General features: G+C 39.6%; 3 protein-coding genes across 3 annotated transcripts; 2 read left to right on the top strand and 1 right to left on the bottom strand.

The window, feature by feature from the left end:
• The first annotated feature begins 741 nt into the window (after positions 1 to 741).
• acmsd (aminocarboxymuconate semialdehyde decarboxylase) lies at positions 742 to 6,997 on the top strand. Its single transcript, XM_087804036.1, has 10 exons — positions 742 to 843; positions 1,919 to 1,963; positions 2,587 to 2,683; positions 2,781 to 2,830; positions 2,909 to 3,145; positions 3,256 to 3,349; positions 4,471 to 4,566; positions 4,850 to 5,022; positions 5,087 to 5,185; positions 6,863 to 6,997. Exons 1-10 carry the CDS (start codon positions 787 to 789, stop codon positions 6,923 to 6,925), a joined length of 1,011 nt encoding a protein of 336 aa, XP_087660162.1. The 5' UTR covers positions 742 to 786; the 3' UTR covers positions 6,926 to 6,997.
• Positions 6,998 to 7,195: 198 nt separating this feature from the next.
• On the top strand, positions 7,196 to 16,094 carry ccnt2a (cyclin T2a). Its single transcript, XM_087803809.1, has 10 exons — positions 7,196 to 7,409; positions 9,013 to 9,094; positions 9,158 to 9,286; positions 9,565 to 9,625; positions 10,101 to 10,163; positions 11,245 to 11,290; positions 12,972 to 13,135; positions 13,212 to 13,282; positions 13,899 to 15,051; positions 15,198 to 16,094. Exons 1-10 carry the CDS (start codon positions 7,252 to 7,254, stop codon positions 15,269 to 15,271), a joined length of 2,001 nt encoding a protein of 666 aa, XP_087659935.1. The 5' UTR covers positions 7,196 to 7,251; the 3' UTR covers positions 15,272 to 16,094.
• A 270-nt stretch (positions 16,095 to 16,364) lies between these two features.
• On the bottom strand, positions 16,365 to 24,488 carry map3k19 (mitogen-activated protein kinase kinase kinase 19). The gene is made up of 10 exons (XM_087804088.1): positions 24,302 to 24,488; positions 24,180 to 24,224; positions 23,611 to 23,724; positions 22,010 to 22,119; positions 20,015 to 21,324; positions 18,882 to 18,968; positions 18,540 to 18,778; positions 18,236 to 18,482; positions 16,965 to 17,173; positions 16,365 to 16,893 (listed from the first exon to the last, which is right to left on the bottom strand). Exons 2-10 carry the CDS (start codon positions 24,209 to 24,211, stop codon positions 16,827 to 16,829), a joined length of 2,415 nt encoding a protein of 804 aa, XP_087660214.1. The 5' UTR covers positions 24,212 to 24,224; positions 24,302 to 24,488; the 3' UTR covers positions 16,365 to 16,826.
• Positions 24,489 to 24,733: the final 245 nt, after the last annotated feature.

The raw sequence follows: 24,733 nt of genomic DNA, 5'->3' as shown, positions 1-24,733 counted from the left end.
CACTGTCGCAAGAAAAGTGCAAAGATTTCACCATTGCTCCCTTTATTATTATTCTCCAGATTCAAATATATATTTTTATAGTTAAAGGAAAAAATTATTACTGTAAATGTAACTTAATTCATTAAAATATTTGCTTGATGGATCTACTGACTCCTTTAAGAAACATCTTAAGACGTTTTTATTTGTTCAGGCTTTTCCTTGATTTTCTGGAACTCCTGTGTTGTTATCAGTTTTATCTTGACCTTTAAAGTATATATTTTATTGAATATTGTTTTGATTGTTTAAGCGCTTTGTGACCCTGGTCTGGAAAAGCGCTATATAAATAAAAATTACTTACTTACTTACTTACTTACTATAAATATGTCAAAGATGTATCAATGATTTTGGGGCTCAATAATGGATTAAACCTAAATAAATATGTTAGCAAAATTGTTTAATACGTTATTATTATTATTATTATTATTATTATTATTATTATTATTATTATTATTATTATTATTATTATTATTATCAATACCAATATCATTATTAATTATGAAGCAAAAGTCAATTTTTATTACAAATACAAATGAATAAATTAAAGATATGGACTTTATGGCTGTATTTTCGCATGTATAAAATTAAATAAAAAAACAAACGCACCTCCTCTGACCTGCTTGTTTCACTCGAGCTAATGATTGACAGAAGTCCACCAGTCATTCACCTGTCGGTCACCGCGTGGGTTGACGGACCCGTGTTTACTTTCAGTTCTTTTCAGACTAATCCGGACATTTAATCCACACCAGAATGAAGATTGACATCCATAACCATATTTTGCCAAAACAGTGGCCGGATCTGAAGCAGGTACGACACGACACCTGTTAGCTCGGACGCTGCTGTTCAAGTTGTTTTTAGCTAATGATTCGTCGTCAAACGGCCTGTCGAAAACAGAAAACTGAAGTCGAAAGCTAAAAACTGACCGGGACTGGTTGACTGCACATGTTAAGGAGTAGTTTAATATCAGTTATCTTGGCGTAACTCAGTGCCTAGTGCCAGAGATTTATCCTTTTTGTGTTGGTCAGGAACATTGTTACACAGACATGTATTAGCCTTAAACTTTTCTGGGTTGATACATGTTGAAGTGCTTTGTGACCCTGGTCTAGAAAAGCGCTCTACAAATGTTACTTACTTACTTACTTACTTACTTACTTACTTACTTACTTACTTACTTACTTACTCACTTACTTACTTGCTTACTTACTTACTTACTAACTTACTTACTTACTTACTTACTTACTTACTTACTTACTAACTTACTTACTTACTTACTTACTTACTTACTTACTTGCTTACTAACTTACTTACTTACTTACTTACTTACTTACTTGCTTTCTTACTTACTTACTTACTTACTTACTTACTTACTTACTTACTTACTTACATTGGTGCCATGGCCCTATAAGACATGGTCAAATTGCTGCCCGGAGTTAGCTAACAATTTTATTTTTGTGTTTATTAGTCAATTAACTCTAAATACAACCTTATTAGTCCTTGTATAATCTCTGGGCCAAGGTTTTTTGGGGCCTTCGGGTCACCTTGACCCTAAGAAAACACAAGGGTTAAGTAACTTTGTTTCTGATTTATTTTTTTGGTCTTTTGTGTAAATATTTCGTTTATATTAAGTGATATTTAGGAAAGAATATTTTGTCATTAGTTTATTTTATACAAAACGTAATAGGATTTTTAGTATTTTTAAAAAGAAAATTTAAACAATCTATCTTTTCTATTTCCTCTCTTTCGACTTGATCAAACCATGCAACAGTCACGGTTTATTATGACCTTTGTCATGACCTGTCTTAGGTCCGATTCACCTTGAAAAAAAAGGGAAAATTAAAATTTTGACTCTAAGGAAACATTCAGAATGTGTTGTGTGTTTCAGAGGTACGGCTATGACGGCTTTGTCCAGCTCCAGGATCACTGCCAGGTGCGTTGCAGGTATTTGTGGGTTGATACAGTTTTACTATCATCCTCTCTCAAGCATTAAAAAAAAAACTCTGAAATTCTTAGTTTTTAAAATACTGTTTCTGGCTCCCCCTATTGGCGGGGAATTATAATTGCCATGTTATCAGCCAGTGCCAATTTTTTATGTGTATTTTATTTTAACAAAAAAGATAATGTCTCTTGTATTTATCTCCCTGGTAACTTCAAAAGTATCTCAATTTACTTATGAAAACAAAGTTTCTGGCCTAATGCTAGACTTTTTGGACAAAGTTGTGTAGAGAGGATCAAGGTAAAAAAAAAAGAGGTAAAGATTGTAATTATTCCAAATTAAACAAATCATTACAGAAAATTTGAAGGAAAAATATGTTTTTTTTAGAATGTTACATATTGTTGCTTTAAGATGTGAAGTTGAAAACATGAGATCTGCTGCCTCCCTGTGGCTAAAACACGCCATTACGGTGATGCTTTGAAGGTGGTCAACAGCATCTTAAAATCCGTTTTTTCTCAACCAGAAAGATGTAAAATAAAGATTTTATTTGAGGGTTTTTTTCCCCCATCATTTATCTACTTCCTGTTCTGTTTTATTTACAATTATAAATAATACAGGGGCAGGCAAACATGATGAAGGACGGAAAGCTTTTTCGGGTCGTTCAAGAAAACTGCTGGGACGCGAACGCACGCATCAGAGACATGGACGAACACGGTAGAATTTCACTTAAATTTAACTTAACTTTGAATTAAGCTGTTAAATTCAAAGTGAAACTGTCTTTTTCTCTGATATAACCTCCCTGTCGTTGCAGGGGTCACGGTTCAAGCCCTCTCCACTGTTCCCGTCATGTTCAGCTACTGGGTAAAAACAACTTTGATCCATTTTATGTCATCAAATTTAGAAGATTTGGCAAAAAAAAAAGAAATGATGTGATTTCAGGCTAAACCTTACGACACTCTGGATCTCTGCGTCCTCTTGAACAACGATTTGGCCCAGACGGTCCAGAGCCACCCGAAGAGGTTCGTGGGCCTGGGGACGCTGCCCATGCAGGCCCCCGACCTGGCCGTGCTGGAAATGAGGCGATGCGTTCAGGAACTGGGCTTTCCCGGCGTGCAGATCGGCTCGCACGTCAACAACTGGGACCTGAACGCACCTGAGCTCCTGCCTTTCTACGCCGTGAGACCAGTCGTTTGTGCAGTGATTAATGGCTCGGTGGAGCCGAGGCGACATGTGGCTGCTTTAGAATAAGATTTGTTTTATGATCCAGGGTTTTTTTTCCCCCGCAGGCGGCCGAGGAGCTCGACTGCTCCATATTCGTCCACCCCTGGGACATGCAGACGGACGGGAGGATGGCCAAGTACTGGCTGCCGTGGCTGGTTGGTCAGTCCAAAAATAATACTAATTAATTCTGATTTTTTTTTAAATCAAAACGATCAGTATATATATTTTTTATTTATTTTAAAATGTATATTTATATAGTTTCTTTTAACGCGAGAGTCACATATTATTTAATCTTAATATTTTATTTTTTATTCATACTATTCTATAATCAGAATTAATGTAATTTTAAGTGTGTTTTTAAACTAGTGCCAATACATTGTTTTGTGTTTTTAGTTGTATTATTGGATTTTTTTCTTTTCAAACTACATACAGATCTAAGATTCTTATATTTATTTTCTCGTCTGAAAATAAATAGAGTTACACATTTGCAACTTGGCTTACACATTTGTAAATAGAGTAACTCACTCGTTAATCGAATAACATTGTACATTGAGTTATGCGTTTGTAAATCAAGGTACTCGTTTGTAAAAAAGTTGCTCATTTGTAAATCAAGTTACACATTTTTACATTGAGTTATGCATTTGTAAATAAAGTTACGCATTTGTAAATACGGTTGCACATTTGTAAATCGAGTAACACATTTTTACATAGAGTTATGCATTTGTAAATCAAGTTACGCATTTGTAAATCTAGTTGCAAATTTGTAAATCGATTAACACGTTTGTACGTTGAGTTATGCATTTGTAAATCGAGTAACACATTCGTTAATCGAATAACATTGTACATTGAGTTATCCGTTTGTAAATCAAGGTACTCATTTGTAAATAAGTTGCTCATTTGTAAATCAAGTTACACATTTTTACATTGAGTTATGCATTTGTAAATAAAGTTACGCATTTGTAAATACGGTTGCACATTTGTAAATCGAGTAACACATTTTTACATAGAGTTATGCATTTGTAAATGAAGTTACACATTTGTAAATCTTGTTGCACATTTGTACGTTGAGTTATGCATTTGTAAATCGAGAAACACATTTGTACATTGAGTTATGCATTTGTAAATGAAGTTACATATTTGTAAATCTAGTTGCACATTTGTAAATCGACACTAATTGCACATTTGTAAATCGATGGAAAGGAAGGAAAAAAGTCTATATCAATAAAATAAATAAATACATCAAAAAGTTATTCACAATACAATTGTGTTTCTCCTTGAAGGAATGCCGTCAGAGACCACCATGGCCATTTGCTCCATGATCTTTGGGGGAATCTTTCAGAAGTTTCCGAAACTGAAAGTCTGCTTTGCACATGGAGGTATGAAAAAAAAACCTAATCAAAAGCAAAGATAAAAAAAAAAGGAAAATGAATCAGGGTTATAAATATGAAAGAAACTTTTGGATTTCAAAACTTTTATAAAAGCTGTTGCAGTGTATTATGGGACTTGTTCCATGACTGTTGATGAAAAACCTAAATAGTATGATAATATTAATTCAAATAGAACATAACATTGTTGCCTGAATCATGAGTTAAACGTGGCTCACAGGACTCGAGTGCATTTGTTTTCACAGCAGCACAAACTGAACTGTTCTCTTGACAGGCGGATCGTTCCCATTCACGGTCGGTCGAATAGAGCACGGACACAAAGTCCGTCCTGACCTCTGCGCTGTAGACAACGTGACCAGCCCACGTAAATACCTGGGCTCTTTCTACACTGACTCGCTCGTTCACGATCCTGCCGCCCTCAAGCTGCTCGTTGACATCATTGGAAAAGTGAGATTTTTTTTTTTTAACTCGTTGAATTAGTCACCAACGTTCAAAATACTTCTCTTACAAGGACCATGTGATGTTGGGGACGGACTACCCCTTCCCACTGGGGGAGCTGCAGCCTGGAACGCTGATTGAATCCATGAAGGAATTTGATGACTCATTAAAGGTATTGTACAGGGTTATTATGGGGTCAAAAATATCACTAATATGTGAAAGGTTTTAACAATGTGTAAATGTATCTGTACCGCGATCCACATATGCATAACTCGATGCACACATTTATAAAGGTGCAACTTGATTTACAAATATAGTAACGTGATTCGCAAATGCGTTACTCGATTTATGAATGTGCAACTAGATTTACAAATGCGTAACCCAATGTACAAAGGCATTACTCGATTAACAAATGTGCAAATAGATTCACAAATGCGTAACTCAATATACGAATGCATTACTCGATTTACAAATGTGCAAATAGATTTACAAATGCGTAACTTGATTTACAAATGTGCAACTAGATTTACAAATGTGTAACCCAATGTATGAATGCATTATTCGATTTACAAATGTGCAAATAGATTTACAATTTGCGTAACTTGATTTAAAAATGTGCAACTAGATTTACAAATGCGTAACCCAGTGTACAAATGCATTACTCGATTTACAAATGGGCAAATAGATTTACAAATGTGTAACCCAATGTATGAATGCATTACTCGATTTACAAATGTGCAAATAGATTTACAATTTGCGTAACTTGATTTAAAAATGTGCAACTAGATTTACAAATGCGTAACCCAGTGTACAAATGCATTACTCGATTTACAAATGGGCAAATAGATTTAAAAATGCATAACTCAATGTACAAATGCATTACTCGATTTACACATGTGAAACTAGATTTACAAATGCCTAAATTGATTAGAAAATTAGTAACTTGATTAAACAATCCATAACTCAATGTACAAATGAGTTACTCGATTTACAAATGTCTAACTAGATTTAGAAATGCGTAACTTGAAACGGAATTTACCAACGTGTAAATGTATTTATAAATGTATAACCAGATTTACAAATGCATAACTCTATTTACAAATGTGTTACTCAATTAACAAATGTGTTACTCAATTAACGAATGTGTTACTCAATTTACAAGTGAGTTACTCTATTTACAAATGTGTAACCCGATTTGCAAATGTGTAACTCTATTTGCAAATGTATAGTTTGGTTAACAAATACATAACCCAATTGACAAATGCATTATTCGATTAAGAAATGTGTAACCTAATTTACAAGTGGATTACTCGTTTTACCAAAGTATAACTTAATTTACAAATGTGTAACCCGATTGACAAATGTTTAAATCTATTAGCAAATGTGTATTCCTATTTAAAAATGCATTACTCGATTTACAAACGATAAACTATTTACAAATGTAAAATAAAAAAATATATATGCATAAATCAAGAATCTCACGCAAGGAAACCGCAAAACTTTTAAAAAACACGACGTGGGCGATTCCACCACCTGCTGGAGAGACTGTGTAATCCCAACAAATTCTAGATTCACAGACAGATCCTGTTAAACACACAAACTGTATCTGCAGCATTACTGTGACAAAAGTCAAGAGTGTAAAGAGAGACAGTTTGTTTGTGTTTTTGGCCTTTTTTTTTATTCGTGTGATTCCAGATTTTTGCACATTTATATTGAATAACACATTTGTAAATCTAGTTTGGCCTTTGCGTGACTCGCACTTGCAACCGTGTTGACTGGTATTATTATCTTTATTCATTTTTTTCTCTTTTTAAATTTTGACTATTTTTTGTCTTTGTTTGTGTTACAGGATAAACTACTGGCAGGAAATGCTTTAGACTTTTTAGGTCTTAAAAGGGATCAATTTGAGTGAACTTGGCATTTTTTTAAATCATTCTATGAAACAGTTTGTGATTAATAATGAAATAAATATTTTGAATTTAAATGTGGACATCATTTTTGAAAAAGTAAAAAGAGAGGAGGCAGCCTTAATATTCTAGTTTATAAAACAAAATGTATAAGTATAATACAATTTTTATTGTAAATAATCTTGAATTATTTCTGATAATAAAACGACAAGGACCTCCCGCTCACCAGATGGCGCTGTCGTTACCACCGACCCGTCGCTAGAGCTAATAAATAATAACAAAAATACATCCGTGACGTCACTGCCGCTTTCTCGATGATCGTCGGAGAGCAATGGCGGCGCTCCGGGGATCTGCATCAAGATGGTTTTTCACCCGGGATCAGCTGGAGAGCACCCCGTCCCGCCGCTGTGGAGTCGAGCCGGACCGGGAGCTTTCCTACCGCCAGCAAGCGGCGAACCTGATCCAGGACATGGGTCAAAGACTCAATGTGTATCCTTGGCGCTCGCTCGTTTACAGGCCCGTCGAATACTGAAGGAAAATATGTGCTTTTGGTCAGAATTAACTCGCTTTAGGTTTTATATTCAACATGTTGAACTTTTGGAAAGTTAATTCTGACATTTTTAGTGTCTGCACACGTGGAATTTTACACGTTATTGCCATATTGTTGCATGCTAACTGCTAAGCTAGCTGTAAGCGGGCCCGTAGGTAACCGGAACCTCATGCAACGCTTCTCTGCATGGATTGTGTTTTTCACGTGCGTCTAACCCGGTTAAATATTCTGTATTCCTTTAAAAAAAACACGTAACCAGAACTCTTGGAGAACAAAGTTGTGTTTTCTAAACAATATATTAATTTATCTATAGCATTTCACAACAAAATAAGCTGCAAAAAGTTGTATCTCAACGATAATATGGTCTATTATTATTAGTTTGATACACAAGAGCTATATATATCTAGATATAGATTTTACGTAATATCTCTTCTAGTATAACAAATCTAACCTACATTCTTCAGAATAAACTCTTGTGTCAATTATGTTGCAATATATATACTGTCTAAAGAATAAAACGAGAGGTGCAAAAATATAAATAATACCTCAACACTGAACAAAAGGGGGACGTATTGTCTAACTTTAGTTAAGCAGTCTTTGCTAGAAGACTTCTTGCAAATCCGTTCTGTGAAATATGAACTTGCAGTGGCTTTAAAAAAACAAACAATCATGGGATGCACGATGCGGTATCAGAAGCCATTACTTTATCTGTAAACAAGTCGTGTAACCAGAACAAATACATTTACTGAATAAATAGAGGAGCTTGTAGAGCGCTGCAGCTGCAACCCTATGCCGTCTCGATAATAATCAAAGTGACTATTCTGAGTGCGTTGTATAAACCACCAGATTGATAGGGGGTTGTATTGGCAAGAATCTGGAAATGCTGTGCATACCAAAATACAGGGACAACTATACAACATCGCCATACTGAAGAAAGAGCAATTTATTTGTACTATTGTCCAAGTAAAACAAATATATCTTTTATCGATACAGTGTCGTCTATACTCTACCAAATTGAGCTGTCCAGGCTAATGACATGACATTGATTGTAAGATATGATTAAAGATCAATAGGTAAGGATGTTTAATCTATATGGATAAACTTTATTGATCCCTCTCGAGGTCTCCTTCGGGAAATTGTTTTTCCAGCACACAGCAACACAGACGATAGATCCACAAAACATGAACAAAGTGCATTAAAAAAGTGCAAGATGATACAATCTAAAGAACTTAGATCAAAGAAAAAGCATACAAAGATTAACATCGCTCCATTCCTGCGCCCAAACTCAGAAATAAACAGCCAATTGGCAGGAGGAATGAATGAGTCCCTGAGTCTAATGGTGTTTCACTTGAAAAAGAGGATAACTGTCGTTACCTTGAATGCAATGGTCTGTTATGTGAAGATGACGTGAAAACTGCAGGTCTGGTTAAACCACATGTGGTTACCGTGTGATATTGTTGTTTACGCTGCTAACGGACACATAAAATTGTACGCATCCATTTAAGAATGATTGACATCAGTTATCCTTGACGGCCTTTCCAGCTCCCAACTGACAATAAATACAGCAATTGTTTACATGCATAGGTTTTATATGCACCACTCTTTCACCAAGTTTCATCGAAATGTGAGTATTATATTTAAAAAAAACAGACTATTTGAAGTTGTTCTAATCTGTTGAATGTTGCAGACAATATCTCCTACCACCCTGTTCCTGGCTGCTAAAGTGGAGGAGCAACCGCGCAAACTTGAGCATGTGATCAAGGTCGCACATGCTTGTCTGAACCCCCAAGAATCTCCACTAGACACTAAAAGTAATGTAAGTGTGTTCGAACAAGTCACCTACCATGTCACATGTTGTTTGTTTGTTCACCCGGTTCGTCGTGGTTGTCTAAATTTGCACCCATGCACCCTGTAGCGTGCCTTAAATTTTCTCTTCCGACCCGCTGTTGGTTTGTTCCAAACGGCTCAAACTACCAACACTTGACATAAATTGCGCACTAGCCCTCTGTGTGTAAAGCTTTGGCCATTTCTAAGTCACTTGTTGGTGCTAGACTCATTACAATTGTTATGTAATGACTGTCTATCAAACTTCAGGCATACCTCCAGCAAGCTCAAGAGCTGGTGATACTTGAATCCATAGTGCTGCAGTCCCTGGGTAAGTAGTGACGGCCTGAGTGGATGACTTGAGAGAGCGAGAGAAAACGGTGCCTTTTATTCGTCACTACTATTTTTGATTGTATATGGAATGAAACGTGCTTAAGACGGCATGTTATAACTTTGACTTGAAATTCACTTCCAGAATACTCCTTTTATGATTTTTGTTTTCAAGTTACGGAAAATATGGCACGGTTATGGTTAAAACTGTGGTAAGGTTCCAGTCACTAATGTTTTTTTTCATTCCTGTGCACATTGTCTCAAGTTAAGAAAGTAATTTTAGTTTAATTTATTTAACCTGCACTTTAAAAAATGGAAAACATTAATAATAATGTGAATCCTGGTGTGACACTGAACAAAAAATACAGTTCATGTCAGCCTGGTTTTCACTGGAAATAAGCACATAAAACATGATTTAATTGTTTTTGCAAAAATGATATCTGTGTTGTTCTCACCTGTCATGTATTTTGTTACAGGCTTTGAAATAACTATTGATCACCCACACACTGATGTGGTGAAATGTTCCCAGCTAGTGCGAGGTACAGGCTTCTTTCTTTGCTCTTTGTACCCACCTCTCTTGTCTGTGCCGCATCAGATAGGGGTTGTGAACGGGGCTTGAATTCCCTGAATTTATTTACGACATGACCGCGCACGTGTTTCTTTACAGTAGTGAACTCCAGCACTTGTAGGGCCCAAGTCCAAGACTGAACTCTGTAAACTGTTAATGCATGTGTGATGCAATGTGTGATGCGACGATAAAGATTGAGCCACACGGTTTCCGCTCACAGTGATGTCTAATGAAGATATGAGAAGAGATTCAAAATGTATGATGAAATCTAGATCCCTTCACTGTCTGTCAGATACAAACTATTTTGACGTGTTTTTGGGTTTATTTTAAAAAATAATTGTGGGGGATGGACCATATCAAAGTCCAATTTTCTTTTTGTAATTTGGCAAAATAAATGACATTTCTTTTACCCTTATTTAGGTTCTATCCCTTTCAAGAATTATACTGTATATTGTAGCTGCAGTCGAGGACAAAAAAACTTCGGTTACAAATTGAAGATCGGCTCGAAAAGCATGCCTTGAACGGACCCTAAGTTGGAGAGGCTAATTATGGCAGCCCCTTACTATGGTGCCAACTAAACGGTGAACTCCCATGATGCCGTTTTACACGCTCTCATCAGTGACTGCTGATTGGTCACGACAATGATTTAGCGACAATACTGTATTTAAAATCCACACTTGCTATTTCAAAATTATTGGTTAGCTGGGCGGCAAAGCATTACGGGAACTATTGTGTCACCTAGGGGACGTTGTTGAGAGGGATGGCAGCTCATTTGCAATGTTGAGTTTTTAAGTCAAAATAAATGTTGTTACTTGAACAAGTGAAAAATTAAATGGTCATAAAAGATTTCATCAGATGAGTTTCAGAAAGTAACCCCTACAAAAAAAAACGTGGGATCCCGGTGTAGTATCGCATGGTTGAACCCTTTAAAAATAAATGTTGCTAATCCTTAAATGTTAAAGTTGGATTGTACTGACAATGTTGGATGAAATGAAAGTAAATAATGTCGCCCCAGAAGACTAATGATTTTCTCTGTGTTCTCTCTCTTCCAGCAAGCAAGGATCTGGCTCAGACTTCCTATTTCATGGCTACCAACAGGTTGTTATCCTGCCACTACTTTGTTGCACTTTGACTGCACACCATAGCTTCCTGTTATGCAGGGTACCCTTTCAGTGTCCAACGGGCCCTTTGCACTGGTGGTTGTTGGGACGCTTGCCTCCTCCCCGCCCCGAATAAAAAGGGGCGGCGGAACAGGGTGGCCTGTGGCGTTTTCCGGCCCCAGTCGCAGTGCGGTGTATTGTACAAGGGACCACGTGTTGGCACCGATGGGTTGAATGCAAGATGCGAAGTGTAGTGGTGCGCTTGAAACCCACATGTTTTTTCGGTTGCGAAAAAAGTGCATAATTCTAAAGCAAAGACACTTTGGTAGCCTGAATAGCAGCTAAAGATTTCACAGATGTAAACATTTCTCGTAGAAGTGTTTCCGGTAAGTACAGCAAAGTCACTTTTTAATTTTTTTTAAATCTATTTCATATCCATTTGTATAACGTTCATATATCCTCAAGCCTGTCTTCGAATGCTCATCTTCTCTTTCTAGCTATTCTATGTTGACAAATACAAAGATTCCTAATCTTTTTTTTACCCATTAAGGACCTGGATGTGAAAGACACTGTTGCTTGTTTGTTTTTTTTACAAATCCAAGTATAGTACGAATGTGTCAAACTCAAGGCCAGGGGACCAAATAAGAATTTAATGTGGCCATAATAATAATAATTATTGGCTTAAAATTAAGGAAGATGAATGTTGACTTATAAAGATTCCAGTGTTTACGATCAGGAACAGTGATTATCAATGTCCACAATTGTACAGAGACTTCTAATAACGGTAGAAATTGAGGATGTGGGGAATTTGATGCCGTGATAAAATATTTTGGCCCCTTGTGTGTAGAGTTTGACACCACTATTGTACAGTTGTGTACTATTGTATGTCCCCTTGCACAGCCATATGTGTACAGGTGGATACCTAAAATTGAGTCTTGTAATGTTTTTACATTCAGACCGGCCAAAACTTGACAGCGGTTTATACAAAGCCAACCTAAAAAATGTATGTTTGTGAATTTAGTTGAAAATCTTTTGGTTTAAAAGAAATCTTCATATGGGTCCTTAAAGGGTTTGTTTGTTGATGATCAGTTGATGTGAATAATGTTGTCTTTGGATAACATTTGTTTGTGTCGATGTATATATATTAAATTAAGTGTAATTGTGTAAATGTACTGATGAATAGTGGGAGCTTGGCCACCTTTGTAAGTAGGTGTTATACTTAGTAAAGTCTTCCTTTTATATGTTAAGCTTTCAGATTTTTTTATGTGAAACATTTTGAAGTAGATTGCAGACAAAAATCTTCATCACTGCCCAAAAAAATAAGCATTATATTCCCAAAGCACACGCTCTCAACTTGGACTTTTTGTATCAAAAAAGGGAAGAAATCCTCTAATTTAAATGTTTTTGATCAATTTTTTTGAGCTTTTATTTTCTGTTCATTGCGTTTTTGTCAAATGAATTTGAGATGTGAAGTTTTGTGCATGTGAACTATCTGATGGAATGACACGGACGTTACTCTTGTCAAAATGTGCAACATATTTGCAAGGTTTCATTTCTTGTTCACTAATTATATTTGCTCCCTCTGCTTTCTTCTCTCTCTCTATCTTGCTTTCTCTCTCTCTCTATGGACGTTTGGACTCTGCCAATCTCCTCGGCATACACTCTGACGCCCATGGCAGTCTACACCTCACAACCTTCTGCCTCCAGTACAAGCCCACTGTGATCGCCTGCGTGTGCATCCACCTCGCCTGCAAGTGGTCCAACTGGGAAATCCCAGTTTCCACTGACGGGAAACATTGGTGGGAGTATGTGGACAACTCGGTCACTCTAGAGCTTTTAGATGGTAGGTCAACTTTCATTTCCTTTTTATATTTTAAATGAGAAGCAGAGTTGATGATTTAACTTTTATTTTTTTGAAGAACTGACCCACGAGTTCCTGCAGATCCTAGAAAAAACGCCCAGCAGGTTAAAGAGGATACGCAACTGGAGGGTGAGTGAACCTTCGTACGCAGATTCTTAAACGGTCTTAAAGGTTATACAATTTAAAACCTGGGCCTTAAAAGACATTAAAATGTTTTGAATCAGATCTTCAAGAGTCTTGTGTTAATAATATTTTTATGTTTGTCTGAAATCTTGGTAACCTTTTCTATTAAATGTTTTAATTAATTGGGACTTAATTCTTCAGGGCATGAACAACATTTTCTCAATCCATCAGACACATTTTTTTATTTCTGTTGAATATTAAGTCATTTCTTTTATGTTGGAACAATCATTTGGGTGAATAGCCTCTAAACATAGTAAATAATGATATTATAAAAGTATTTTTTTAACTTGCCTTAAGGGATCTATTTGCCACCCATGTCATTAACAGTTATTAACTATAACCTGTTTAAGGACAAAACAAGATCTAGTCAAATAAAAAAAAAAACATTGGATAAATATGGTTTTATATGCCGTTTGGTGCCCAGCTTGAAAAATGTTTCCCTATTTCAAAAAAGTTTGGACACCTTCGCCTTAAGCTGTAGGAATCATGTTTGAAAATTCCTGTCTACGATTCCTTAGCAGCTGCACCTTTTTTTTGTTAAGACGACTCTTTCCTCTCTCAGGCGACACAGGCGGCCAAGAAGCCAAAGTCGGGAAGCTCTCAGCTTTTAGACAACTCCTTCCCGGGCCCCTCCGTCCTCCAGGACTCTTCCCTCGGCGAGGGCTCTCTCATGGGGACTTTTTCCAAACCCAGCTTCGCCGTCTCCATGGCCGGCCAGTCCGGAGACGCCCACATGTCTCTGAACGCTCTGGTGGGCACCTACAATCCGGCCAGCCAGAGCGAGTGGCCGCAGAGCAGACCCGCAGGAGGATACGCCCCGTCCTGCCTCAAGCAAGAACCTCTCAGCCCGCTTCAGCCGGATCATTCGCTCTCCTTACAAACGCCGCTTCATCTGTCCGTGTGCAAGACTGAGAAAAGCGACTCGATAAAGCAGGAGCTGAAGTCATCGGATCGGAGTCGGCATCCCTCATCCTACGCCCCCCCACCGGCTCATCCCTCCCCAGCTCAGAAACTGGCTCTGGATAAATACCGGGAGAAACACGCCACAGAACTCTCCGGTGATGTTGTAAAGGGTGACTATTTGTATTCCTCCTCCTCCACCACCAACGCACCGTGTACCAGCCAGGTAGACCACAGAAAACATTCACAGCAAATGTCCCAGCATGCCCCAGGGGGCAGCGGGAGCATCAACGCGTCGCCGTTGAAAAGCAAAGCGCCGTCAAGTCGGCATCATCACGGCGACAAACGCGACAAAGCTTCGCTGAAACTCCGCCTGCCGCTCCCCGGCTCCGTCGGCGGCGCTCAACTGTCTCAGAGCAAGGACGAGCTGAAGATGAAGATAAAGCTGTCGTCGTCGGAGCGCCACAGCTCGTCGGACGAAGCCGGTAACAAAAGCAAACATTCCAGCCCTCTGGTGAGCAAGGAGAAGCAGCATCACGGCGCCCACCGCCACCACAAACACGGCCACTCCAATCCCAACTCGCACAGCGGGAACGGCCGGGGGGGTGGGGTCCCCCCCGACGGCGGCGCCGCCGCGGGAGGCCTCCTCCGGACCCCCCCGGGACTGATCCACATGGACGGGCAGAGCCTCTCTCATCCTAGCTTCCCCACGTCTCGCAAGAGGGTAAACCCAGAGTCCGGTCACAACCACCACTCGTCCGCCGGTTCTTGCTCCAAGCTGAGCAAACTCAACAAGGGCGGCCCCGGTGCTGCAGGTACCTCTTTTTCTCCCCCTCCTCCTCTCCCTCCTTGTTTCTCTCCTTTACTGCAGTGAGTTTCATCTGCCTTACATCTCTATGGTTAACCCCCTTCTTCCCCTCTCCCCCCTGTTCTTGTTCCTCCCCCCTCGTGTTCCACCCAGGTGGGCTTCGGACCTCTCAGCCGTTCCTCGCTCCTAGCGAGTCTTCCCATGAAGTGGGGGAGCAGAGACACTGAGTCGGCCTCTCTGCAGCCACGCGGAACCAAAACTACTATGCTTGCCTCCTTGTTAAAGTGCCCTAAGAGAGTAATAATAATAAAAACAAAAAGCCCTTTACCGAAGCAGAAGAGAAGCATACGCCGACGAACCATTTTGCTTTTGTGACTGAAGATAATCGGGGAGACACTTCCTCATCGTTCGGGGCTGCGACGCTTCCAGTTTTGTTTTTTTTCGTCGATCCTCTTTTTTTCCACTCGAGTTGCTAGAGAAGTGTAGTGTGGTGGCTTGATGAGAGTTCCTTCATATATTCTCCAAGAATATCACTTGATGGGATAGTATTAGTACATGTTTTTTTTTTAATTCAATATGTTTTGGCATGTTCCCACTGAGATGACTGATGCCAGCTGGAAGATGGGTTGTTTTCTTTTAAGCATTCCGTTCCATTCTGGGTTTGTTTATTTTTATGATTTCATACTGTACGTGTGATATGCATGTTCCAATCATGAGGGGTGCAAAAGAAGACTCTTGCTGTGAAAAGTGAAGATGAAAAAAAAGAAACTGTACATACGTTTTTGTATGTGAAGAAATATAAAGATTATATTATGACTACTCAGGTTCGGGGGTGGGGGGGCGGGGCGGATTGTAATTGTGTTCGGTCCACAAAACATTTTATTGAACATTCTAGCGAACGGAGAACGACTGACCTCGGTGTGGTTATTCGCCTTTTTTCCTGCAGAGGGCGCTGTAATGAACCTTTTGAATGCCAAGTGTGCTCCAGTGACGTATTTGAACCTCCAAAGATGCCATAGCCTCCATATTCAAAATAAATCCTGAATTGTACACAGTTGTCTCAGTTTTTTTTTAACTGTCTCGGGTGCTTGGTAGGAATATTGGCAGTTATAGCAAATACTAACTCAATTGTGTATTTGAGCAGGATTGTGGTTTGTTCAAGGAAAGTACCTAACGTTGGGTGACAAAAGAAACTTATTAGCATAAGGTACAAAAAAACAAAACATGTTAACTTAGATTAGTTTGTAAAAGTATCTTTATTAACCTGTTCATAACAAAACTAATAAAACAAATAATTAGAAAAGCTGGTCAACGGGTTAACTTGGAAGCTAATGCTACAAACGTTTGAATTGTGAAACGCCAACAAAAAACTCTTTAAGTCAATGATTGTACTAATGAGGTTTCAAACGTTCCGTCAGATCAGTCTTGACTATGACTATATTGTCTATATTTTGAGCTCCCGATCAAGTTATTAAGATTAAACATTTTTTTGCTGTAAACGTGATCAGATTTACCTAAAAGACGTCTTATCATCTCTAAGTATTTGCCATCCAGGATCAAAAAAGTGTTTTATGTTGATTTGTTTTTTCCACTTCCTGTCTGACCTGTTGATGGCAGTTGGAAGGTCAAGTGTCCAGAAATATGCTGCGTTTGCTTTTTATTTTGGGAGACGAGTGGTCAACCCTCCGTTCAAGTGTAAACCATTTTCAATTGAAGACGGAACTTTTGACAGAATTTCCTGTGCAATTTCAACGGCAGTCCTTCCAGGATTTTCTTTTTTTTTTACTCCAGTTTGGAAATGAACGAGTGATTCACCAAATGTTCTGCAGACGGTCGTAATGCGGGGTCTCTAGGAATTAGAAAGGGAATTCAAAGCTTTACAAGAACGTTTCTAACGGCGAATGATTCCAAAGATCTCACCTGGTCAAGCAGATTTGTACAAAGTCCTCGGCCTGTGCCGAGAATCTTCCCGGCAGGGACGGCATCGGCCCTTTCTTGGCTCCGATGTAGAACATGGCGGCGAGCTTGTTCATGTGGGCCAGCGGTGGTTTTCCCGTCGCCATCTCAAACGCCGTACACCCCACACTCCATACGTCCGACTTCCTGCCGTGTCCCGTCTCGTTGATGACCTGGAAAGAGAAGTGGAAGGTCGTCTTCACCAAAGATAATTTCTAATGTACATCATCAGCAAAATCTAAAACGCTTAATCGTTTTCCAAGACTCATCATCCCGGGGGAGTCATTAACTTCATCCGCTGGTATAGCCACTGACCACTGCAGCACTTTTCAATATGACCTTTTACAGTGTTAAGCAGGTGGTCATAATGTTAGGCCTCACTGCTGTGCGAGCAACTACTATATTTCTTGTTGAAATGGTTGATCAACCTCCATTTTTGTTGCTGAACTCAAGTATGGAAATGTCGATAGAAAAACTTGCACAAGACGGTTGAAGGTAAAAGTGTCCTTCAAACGAAGTGTGTTTACATTGCTTGTGGGCGGAGCCAGAGGTTCCACCCCCAAGAAATCACGGAGGACAAACTTGAAAACTGGAGTGATTCTGTTGATAAGACGACGAAGTGTTGGATTAGAATGTTTTCCTTAGAACTATTGAAACATTTTCCTAAAGGGCACCTAATGTGTTCATTTAAGTGAGTCTTAAATAGATCTTAAACCTCTATTGTACTCATCAGTATGTGTCTGTTTGTACAAAACACTATTTTATTAAAGATGTTTACATTAGAAAATGCGCTTAAGCCCCGCCCACTTTTGGTCATACTCAATTCATTTTTTCCCATAACCACGCCCACTCTGCTGCGATTGGTCAAACGTCGAGCCTTGTAAGTGTAGCGTCATCAAACCAGGAAGTTCTTGGCTGCTGCAGGAGGAGCGAATCCCGTTGTTATGTCATAAAGGGCTCCGTTCTCGCAACTCCTCGTTCTGCGAGACTTCACGCAGGGAAGAACTTTATAAAGTAATAACTTTTAAAAACGGAGCATCATCATGATGAAGGACTTACTGCATCTTGGAGAGAGGAAGACTCCAAGATTTACAACATTTGAACTTCTGAGACCGTTAGTACCCAACGTTCAGTAGCAAGTCATTGTTATCCCACACCAAGTGGAAGCTCAGGCCTCAAGAGGTTGGTGCAGGTCAAGTTGAAACCTCTTATGAGGACATGGATGGACTCTGTACCTCTGGTGCCATCCAGTAAGGCGTTCCATGGACTGACGTCAACAGGTCATCGCTCGCACCACCGTCCAGATACTTCAGTCGACGAGCGCAGCCGAAGTCAATGAGCTTGATGACTCCGTCGGGCATCAGCATGACGTTCTTTCCTTTCAGGTCACGGTGGACGACCCTGTTGAGGTGGAGGTAGACGACTCCTTCCAGGATCTGGCGGGTGTACAGGGCCAGGACTCGCTCTGGTAAAGGACCGAACCTGTGAGTAGAAATTAATAAACCACTGGTAGCAACAGACCTATTTAAAAGGCAGAACCTCTGAAGGACGCTTGCGACGGATCCTCCAGGGATGTACTCCATGAAGATAGAGACCGCATTTTTCTGCAGCGACGTCCCAAGAAAGTTCACGATGTTGTCGTGTTTGAGGGATTTCAGAAGCTCCACTTCCTCCCGGAGACGGCCATATTCTAATTCTGAAGAATCTGGGTCGGATGAGTCCAAGTTCACCTGCTTGACAGCGATGAGCTGCCCAGCACTCGTAAGACCACAGTGGACCTATTCGGAAAAAAAAACCTAGTTACTAAGGGTTAGAGTTAAGGGACGTACATCCCTAATGCTTGTGGTACCAACATACGAAATTGAGGAAAGTAATACTCACGGTACCATACGCCCCACGACCGAGGACTTCACCCTTTGTCCAAGTAACAGCATCATTCAGAGGAAGCTCTGGGAGAAGCCTGGCAGCCTATTGGAAGATTTGATTTACTTGTTTGAGTAGTAAAGGTTGACGGATGACTAGATTAGAATGAGTGGAAATAGAAATAAAAGCGAGACCTGCAATTCAAAAGAACATGTTTCTTTAGAGCAGTGATTTCCAACCTGTAGGCCGCGGCAAAGTTTTTTGTGGGAGGGTGGATGTAATTGTATAAAATAAAAACACACGTAATAATGTTTTTACTTTAAAAGGATATTAAACATTTTCAAATATTCTTTTCCTTATATTGTTTTTCCTTCGAGTATTATACACGTGACAAGGAAAAGAGAACGCATTATAATGCCTTCGATTTATGGGGTCGGAGTTGGGCCGCAAAAGGTTTTTGAGAATTAAAAGTGGGCCCTGAGTTGGAAAAGGTTGGGGACCACTGCACTAGAGGGTCTTGAAAAGCACTCTATCTTACTTACTTATTGTTGGTTTTATTATACATTTTTATTGCTTAATTAATATCAGATAAAAAGTGCAAATATAAAGAACATGGATCAAAGGAAATAAGGGTACAAGGATTAACATAGAATAGAATAACCATCCTTTCACTCTGCTCCTGTCCCTGAATTCAGAATGATAAAGTCTAATAGCACAAGGAACGAATGAGTCCCTGAGTCTATTAGTGTTGCATTTGTGCACTCCATCTGCTAGGGCAGATATAATGAAGTAACCTGAGTTTTAAAAAATGACAATGAAATAAAAATATATTCAGCAATTGTGTATCTAAAATACTGTTTCATGCCATTTTCTTGATGGTATTCCGGGACAGTCTCAACCCTGGCCAAAGCAAATGTATTTAAAGTATCCCTTGTGCCTCTTGGTCCAGGTGAACGACCTCCCTGTCTTCCAGAAATACATATCCACTGGTGTAGGTTTTTCGCCTTGACACAAAGGCAACACAAGGGATACCACAAACATATTTGTTTTCAGAACCTCTTGGTCACCTTGCCAATGAGGTTTGATATTGTGGTTACCCAGGACATTGCAAAATTGTTCAACAATCATATTTAACGAAAATTGGCTCTTACCTTAATGGTACCACGTTTACTCCAAAATAGGTTTCTAGAACTCCAGGAAAAATCGATCTCGTCCAATGAAATGAGCTCTTCTGCCAGACATTTCAACAAGTCGTCGGTGAGTGGTTCATCGCCGACCTCGTTCACAAACCCCTCAGATACTTCAGAGGTGGTTGTGTTGTTTCGGGAAGTCTCCGGTTGAGGTAACGTGGATCCCTGATCCGGCTGATCCGGATTCCCTCTCTGTGTCCTCGTCATCGTTTCTCTGACGTTTTTACGGGTCAGCGTCACGTCGAAGGTTTTGTCGTCTAAAGTCCTGGACTTCAGACTGAAAAGTGTCTCAGGTACGACCGAGGAACCGACTCTTTTCGATACGTCCCGATCTGTTTTCTGGCGTTTCTCTGAGACAACATGCCTGGTCACGAGTCGTGGAACATTGTTGTTGAACTTCCTTGACGAGCATGTGGGAATAGCTTTCCCAGTGGGAGGCGCAGGTTTGGCTAACATTTGAGTGGAAATGCTAAGTTGTCTCTGTGATTGGCCAAATGTTTTGTGTATTAGTGGTGACTGCGGATCAGTCGCCTTCACTAAGTCGTACCCGTTCGGAGGGTCTTTGTATTGCTCTGAGGTTGATTTTATGTTTGATTGACAAGGGGCAACATTGGCGAACTGACGACTGATATTCAAAATGTTTTTGGCTCTTTTGTAGGTTTGATTTTTCCGTCGTCCCAAGTGTTCATTAGGTTTTATTTCCACTTGATCGTCCATCTTCCGATTGAATCCTTCACTTCCTGTTTTCCTGAAGGTGACATTGTCGTCCGGAGTAAAGCTTGGATTTGATTTCACATCTTCACAACCACAGTCTTTGTCCGCGGAACCAGAGAAAGACACACAGTCCGCCATTGTTGTTTTGGCCGAAAATCTTTGGGATTTATCCTTCACGTATTCCGAGAAAATTTCTTCACACATTTCTTCCTCGATAGACGATGACGATGTCGGCGCGTCCTTAACCGAAATGGTCCTATTGGATTTTCTAAAATTTCGTTTGTAGATGCCATTCTCTCTTTCCTGAGTAAATGCAACAGATCCGTCGTCCTCCATGTCAGTCGAATGTTGGCTGCTGGACCTGCTCCACTCACTTCCACACTTCATGGGTACGGCGTTCCTGAACCGAGACCTTGGGCTGATGGGTTTTAACGGTAGATGTAGCGTCAGGACAGGTAAGGAAGTATTTCTCTGTGTCCGTCCGCCCAAGGGGTCCAACAGCTTAGGTGTTCTTGGACCCACCTTTTGTTCAATTTTGACATCATGGGACCCCAGTTCTGTGTAAACAAAGAGGTCATTAAATCATCTAAGGTTACGAAATCCGTAGAAAATGAAGGAAATGTGGAAGTATAAGAAATTGCTGTTCATCGTGTGTCCACTTGAGGCTGGTTTCAAGCTAAATAAACACACTTTACAAAATAAAAACATATGTAGTCTTGGGTATCGGCACACAGTGTACAGTCGCAAATATATATATTCTAGATCTAAATTACATTTTTTTTACATTCCTGTATTTCATTTCACTGAATTTGCATAAAAAATGGATGTGGTTGACTTGACCAACAAGTTAGCACATATTAGCTGACGTAGCCTTTAGCTAAACGTTCTTGTTTTCATCGCCCAATGATAACTTAGCCCATCAAAACTGCATGAACACGACTCCTTCATTTTTGTCGCTAATTATTATCCGTTGTGTTATCTCTGGGTCAAGGTGACCCAAGGAGGCTCAAAAACAAATGTCAACAACACAAGGGATACCACAAACACATTTGTTTTTTTCAGGGCTTTGAGTCACCTCGACCCAGAGAATACACAAGGGTTAAGTTAAGTAAGTGAACATTTTTAAAAATGTTCAATTTTCTGGTCATTATAAATACTATGTAGGAACTAACACGACCCTCTTGTCTCACTTTTAATTCAATATAACAATAACAAATTCAGCTTTATGAAGAAAATGCTTACGTGTCTGAGTGAGTGTTCTGGCTTGAATCGCGGGGTTTGGACTCAGTAATGGCTCCAAGATGTTCGTTGTCACTTCCTGTTTCGAGGAAGGAACTTCCTTTGTTCTTAGTCTGGGTCAAATAACGTCCATTTTAGTTTCACAAATGAGCTTTTGTACAATAAAAAACACATTCATTCAAATTTGTATTTGATACAAAACATTTCCATCGTGAATAAGTAGTTGCTGTATAGCTAATGTTGCTAATTTCAATTAGTGGCTGTAGAGCTAATGTTGCTAATGCAAAGTAGTGGCTGTCGAGCTGATGTTGCTAATGTTAAGTAGTTGCTGTAGAGCTAATGTTGCTAATGTTAAGTAGTGGCTGTAGAACTAATGTTGCTAATGTTAAGTAGTTGCTGTAGAGCTAATGTTGCTAATGTTAAGTAGTGGCTGTAGAGCTAATGTTGCTAATGTTAAGTAGTTGATGTAGAGCAAATGTTTCTAATGTTAAGTAGTGGCTGTAGAACTAATGTTGCTAATGTTAAGTAGTTGCTGTAGAGCTAATGTTGCTAATGTTAAGTAGTGGCTGTAGAACTAATGTTGCTAATGTTAAGTAGTGGCTGTAGAGTTAATGTTGCTAATGTTAAGTAGTGGCTGTAGAGCTAATGTTGCTAATGTTAAGTAGTTGATGTAGAGCAAATGAATCTAATGTTAAGTAGTGGCTGTAGATATAATGTTGCTAATGTTAAGTAGTGGCTGTAGAGCTATTGTTGCTAATGTTAAGTAGTTGCTATTGAGCTAATGTTGCTTATGTTAAGTAGTTGATGTAGAGCAAATGTTTCTAATGTTAAGTAGTGGCTGTAGAACTAATGTTGCTAATGTTAAGTAGTGGCTGTAGAGCAAATAAAAAGCAATTAAAGGCTAGACAGACAGGAATAAAGATATTAAAAATAAAGGTTTTAGTAAATTCAAGTTTTTGCCAAATTGATGTTTTAAGCTAAATAGACGAAGATAGTCGGACGTTTCCAAATACATGTTTTCAGTTAAATAGTTTGATAAATGACCCACTTTTAAGTTGCTACGTCACTCTGACATAAGCAAGATCCAGGTACAATGTAAATCCAGGGTCCCAGACTCAATTGGTCCAGGGGCCACCAGAGGTCAAATGTCGTGGAAACTGGGATGTAGTCTTGGAGGGTCTTTCAGCTGTTTTTTCATCTTATCTTCCGGTCTACAAATTTGTTCTTTAATGTTTTACTGGCCATTTTTGTGTTTTATTTTTATACAACGGTTAGAAGTTGAAGCTTCTAACCGTTGTTTGTCATGAAAGGGAAAACACGCTGCAGATTTATGATGTTTCCATCACAGTTGTGCTATTTACCACTAGATTGTTTTTCATTTCAAAACTTCCTAATCCTTTAACAGCAAAGCCCAACTTCCAACGATTATCCAACAAAAACGCTCTAATAGGTGCTAAATTATAGCCACTCAAAATAAATACATTTTCAAAAAAAAACAAACCCTTAAAGTTTAAAGACTATCAAGCGATACAGACAGGAAGTACTCCGGATAAATATCGCCGGCGATTCGACACCTCAAGATCCCTCGTTCTAGGTCGTCGTACCTTTGTTTTGGGGGTCGCGGGAGGTGACGACTCCCTTCAGTGAGCGACCCTGGTGAATCCGTGTGGCTCCACCGAGCGCTGCCGTCCTTCAGCGATGGCAGCGACACACACTCTCTGACGACGACAACACAAATATGACCAAATTCCCATTTTAACGTCGTTCTTTTCCCATCATGCATTTCTGGCGAAGACCGTCTGGGATATGAAGTTTGATCAGGGCATGAAACAGGAGACTCTGCTCCGAGGATTGCGAAGGTGAGGGATTTACGCTCCGGACAAAGGCTCGATTCACCAGCCGGTACTGTCCGGGTGGAACAGGTTGTCCTCGGAACCGCAGGTGCAGGTGTCGGCCTCGGGTGTAACCGGAGAGAGGAGCAGTTGTCGAGCGGCCTCGGGTTGTGTTGTTTACTGTAGACGTGTGTTTGTGTGCACACGACTGACCACACAAGACCAGATGTTGGTCAGCACACGGCGCTAACGGCGGGACATTGTGATGTAAATATATCGTCACGGCGCGACCGATAGAAAAGCAAAGAGACTCAATCTAAAGAAGCCAGCAGGGGATTCACCTTCTACGCATCCTGGTGGTCCTGGTACCCATGCTGTCCTACAATCTGAGAAATAAAAAAAATAAAACACACAATTATTCACACATCAATTCTAGAGATTCAAAAAAATGGGGGGACATTACCTTTACTCTCCTGCTCCGTGTTTCAGACCCGAGTCAGTCATCAGTCGGTTCACTGGTCCAAGTGTCATGGTGGGAACTTTCCCTGGACTTTTCTGAAGCCTGTCCCACCATGAACTGAGGTGAGAGCTTTTTCCTGACGACTCCCCTCCCACTCCTCTCTCCCCTCCCCTTCTAGAAGGCCAGGAAAAGGTTCCTGGTCCGATCAAAAAGTCCTACTTACTGTTACAAGATGGAAAATAATAACATTTTTTATCCTAGTTTATATTCTATAGACCAGAGGTTAAATGTCAGGATTTTATTCAGGGGCCGACATTCGGATAGAAAAAATAAATATACAATAGCATAACCTGCAAAAAAAATACAATTAAGTGCATAAAAAAACACCAAAACGCCGAACCAGCAGGAGCTCTGGACTGGTTACAACAAGATGTT

This window comes from Callionymus lyra, chromosome 12 (assembly GCF_982586985.1).
Source record: "Callionymus lyra chromosome 12, fCalLyr1.hap1.1, whole genome shotgun sequence".
Taxonomy (NCBI): domain Eukaryota; kingdom Metazoa; phylum Chordata; class Actinopteri; order Syngnathiformes; family Callionymidae; genus Callionymus; species Callionymus lyra.
This window is presented reverse-complemented; position numbering and strand designations above follow the sequence as displayed.

Coding starts and splice junctions, on each gene's coding strand:
- ccnt2a (XM_087803809.1), top strand. CDS start 7,252: ATGGCGGCGCTCCGGGGATCTGCATCAAGATGGTTTTTCACCCGGGAT. Junction 9,626..10,100: donor CATAGTGCTGCAGTCCCTGG/GTAAGTAGTGAC, acceptor ATTTTGTTACAG/GCTTTGAAATAACTATTGAT. Junction 10,164..11,244: donor ATGTTCCCAGCTAGTGCGAG/GTACAGGCTTCT, acceptor TCTCTCTTCCAG/CAAGCAAGGATCTGGCTCAG.
- map3k19 (XM_087804088.1), bottom strand. CDS start 24,211: ATGGGTACCAGGACCACCAGGATGCGTAGAAG. Junction 23,725..24,179: donor ACCACCAGGATGCGTAGAAG/GTGAATCCCCTG, acceptor TGTCGTCGTCAG/AGAGTGTGTGTCGCTGCCAT. Junction 18,969..20,014: donor GTAAACGTGGTACCATTAAG/GTAAGAGCCAAT, acceptor ATCTTCCAATAG/GCTGCCAGGCTTCTCCCAGA.
- acmsd (XM_087804036.1), top strand. CDS start 787: ATGAAGATTGACATCCATAACCATATTTTGCCAAAACAGTGGCCGGAT. Junction 3,350..4,470: donor CTGGCTGCCGTGGCTGGTTG/GTCAGTCCAAAA, acceptor TTCTCCTTGAAG/GAATGCCGTCAGAGACCACC. Junction 4,567..4,849: donor AGTCTGCTTTGCACATGGAG/GTATGAAAAAAA, acceptor TTCTCTTGACAG/GCGGATCGTTCCCATTCACG.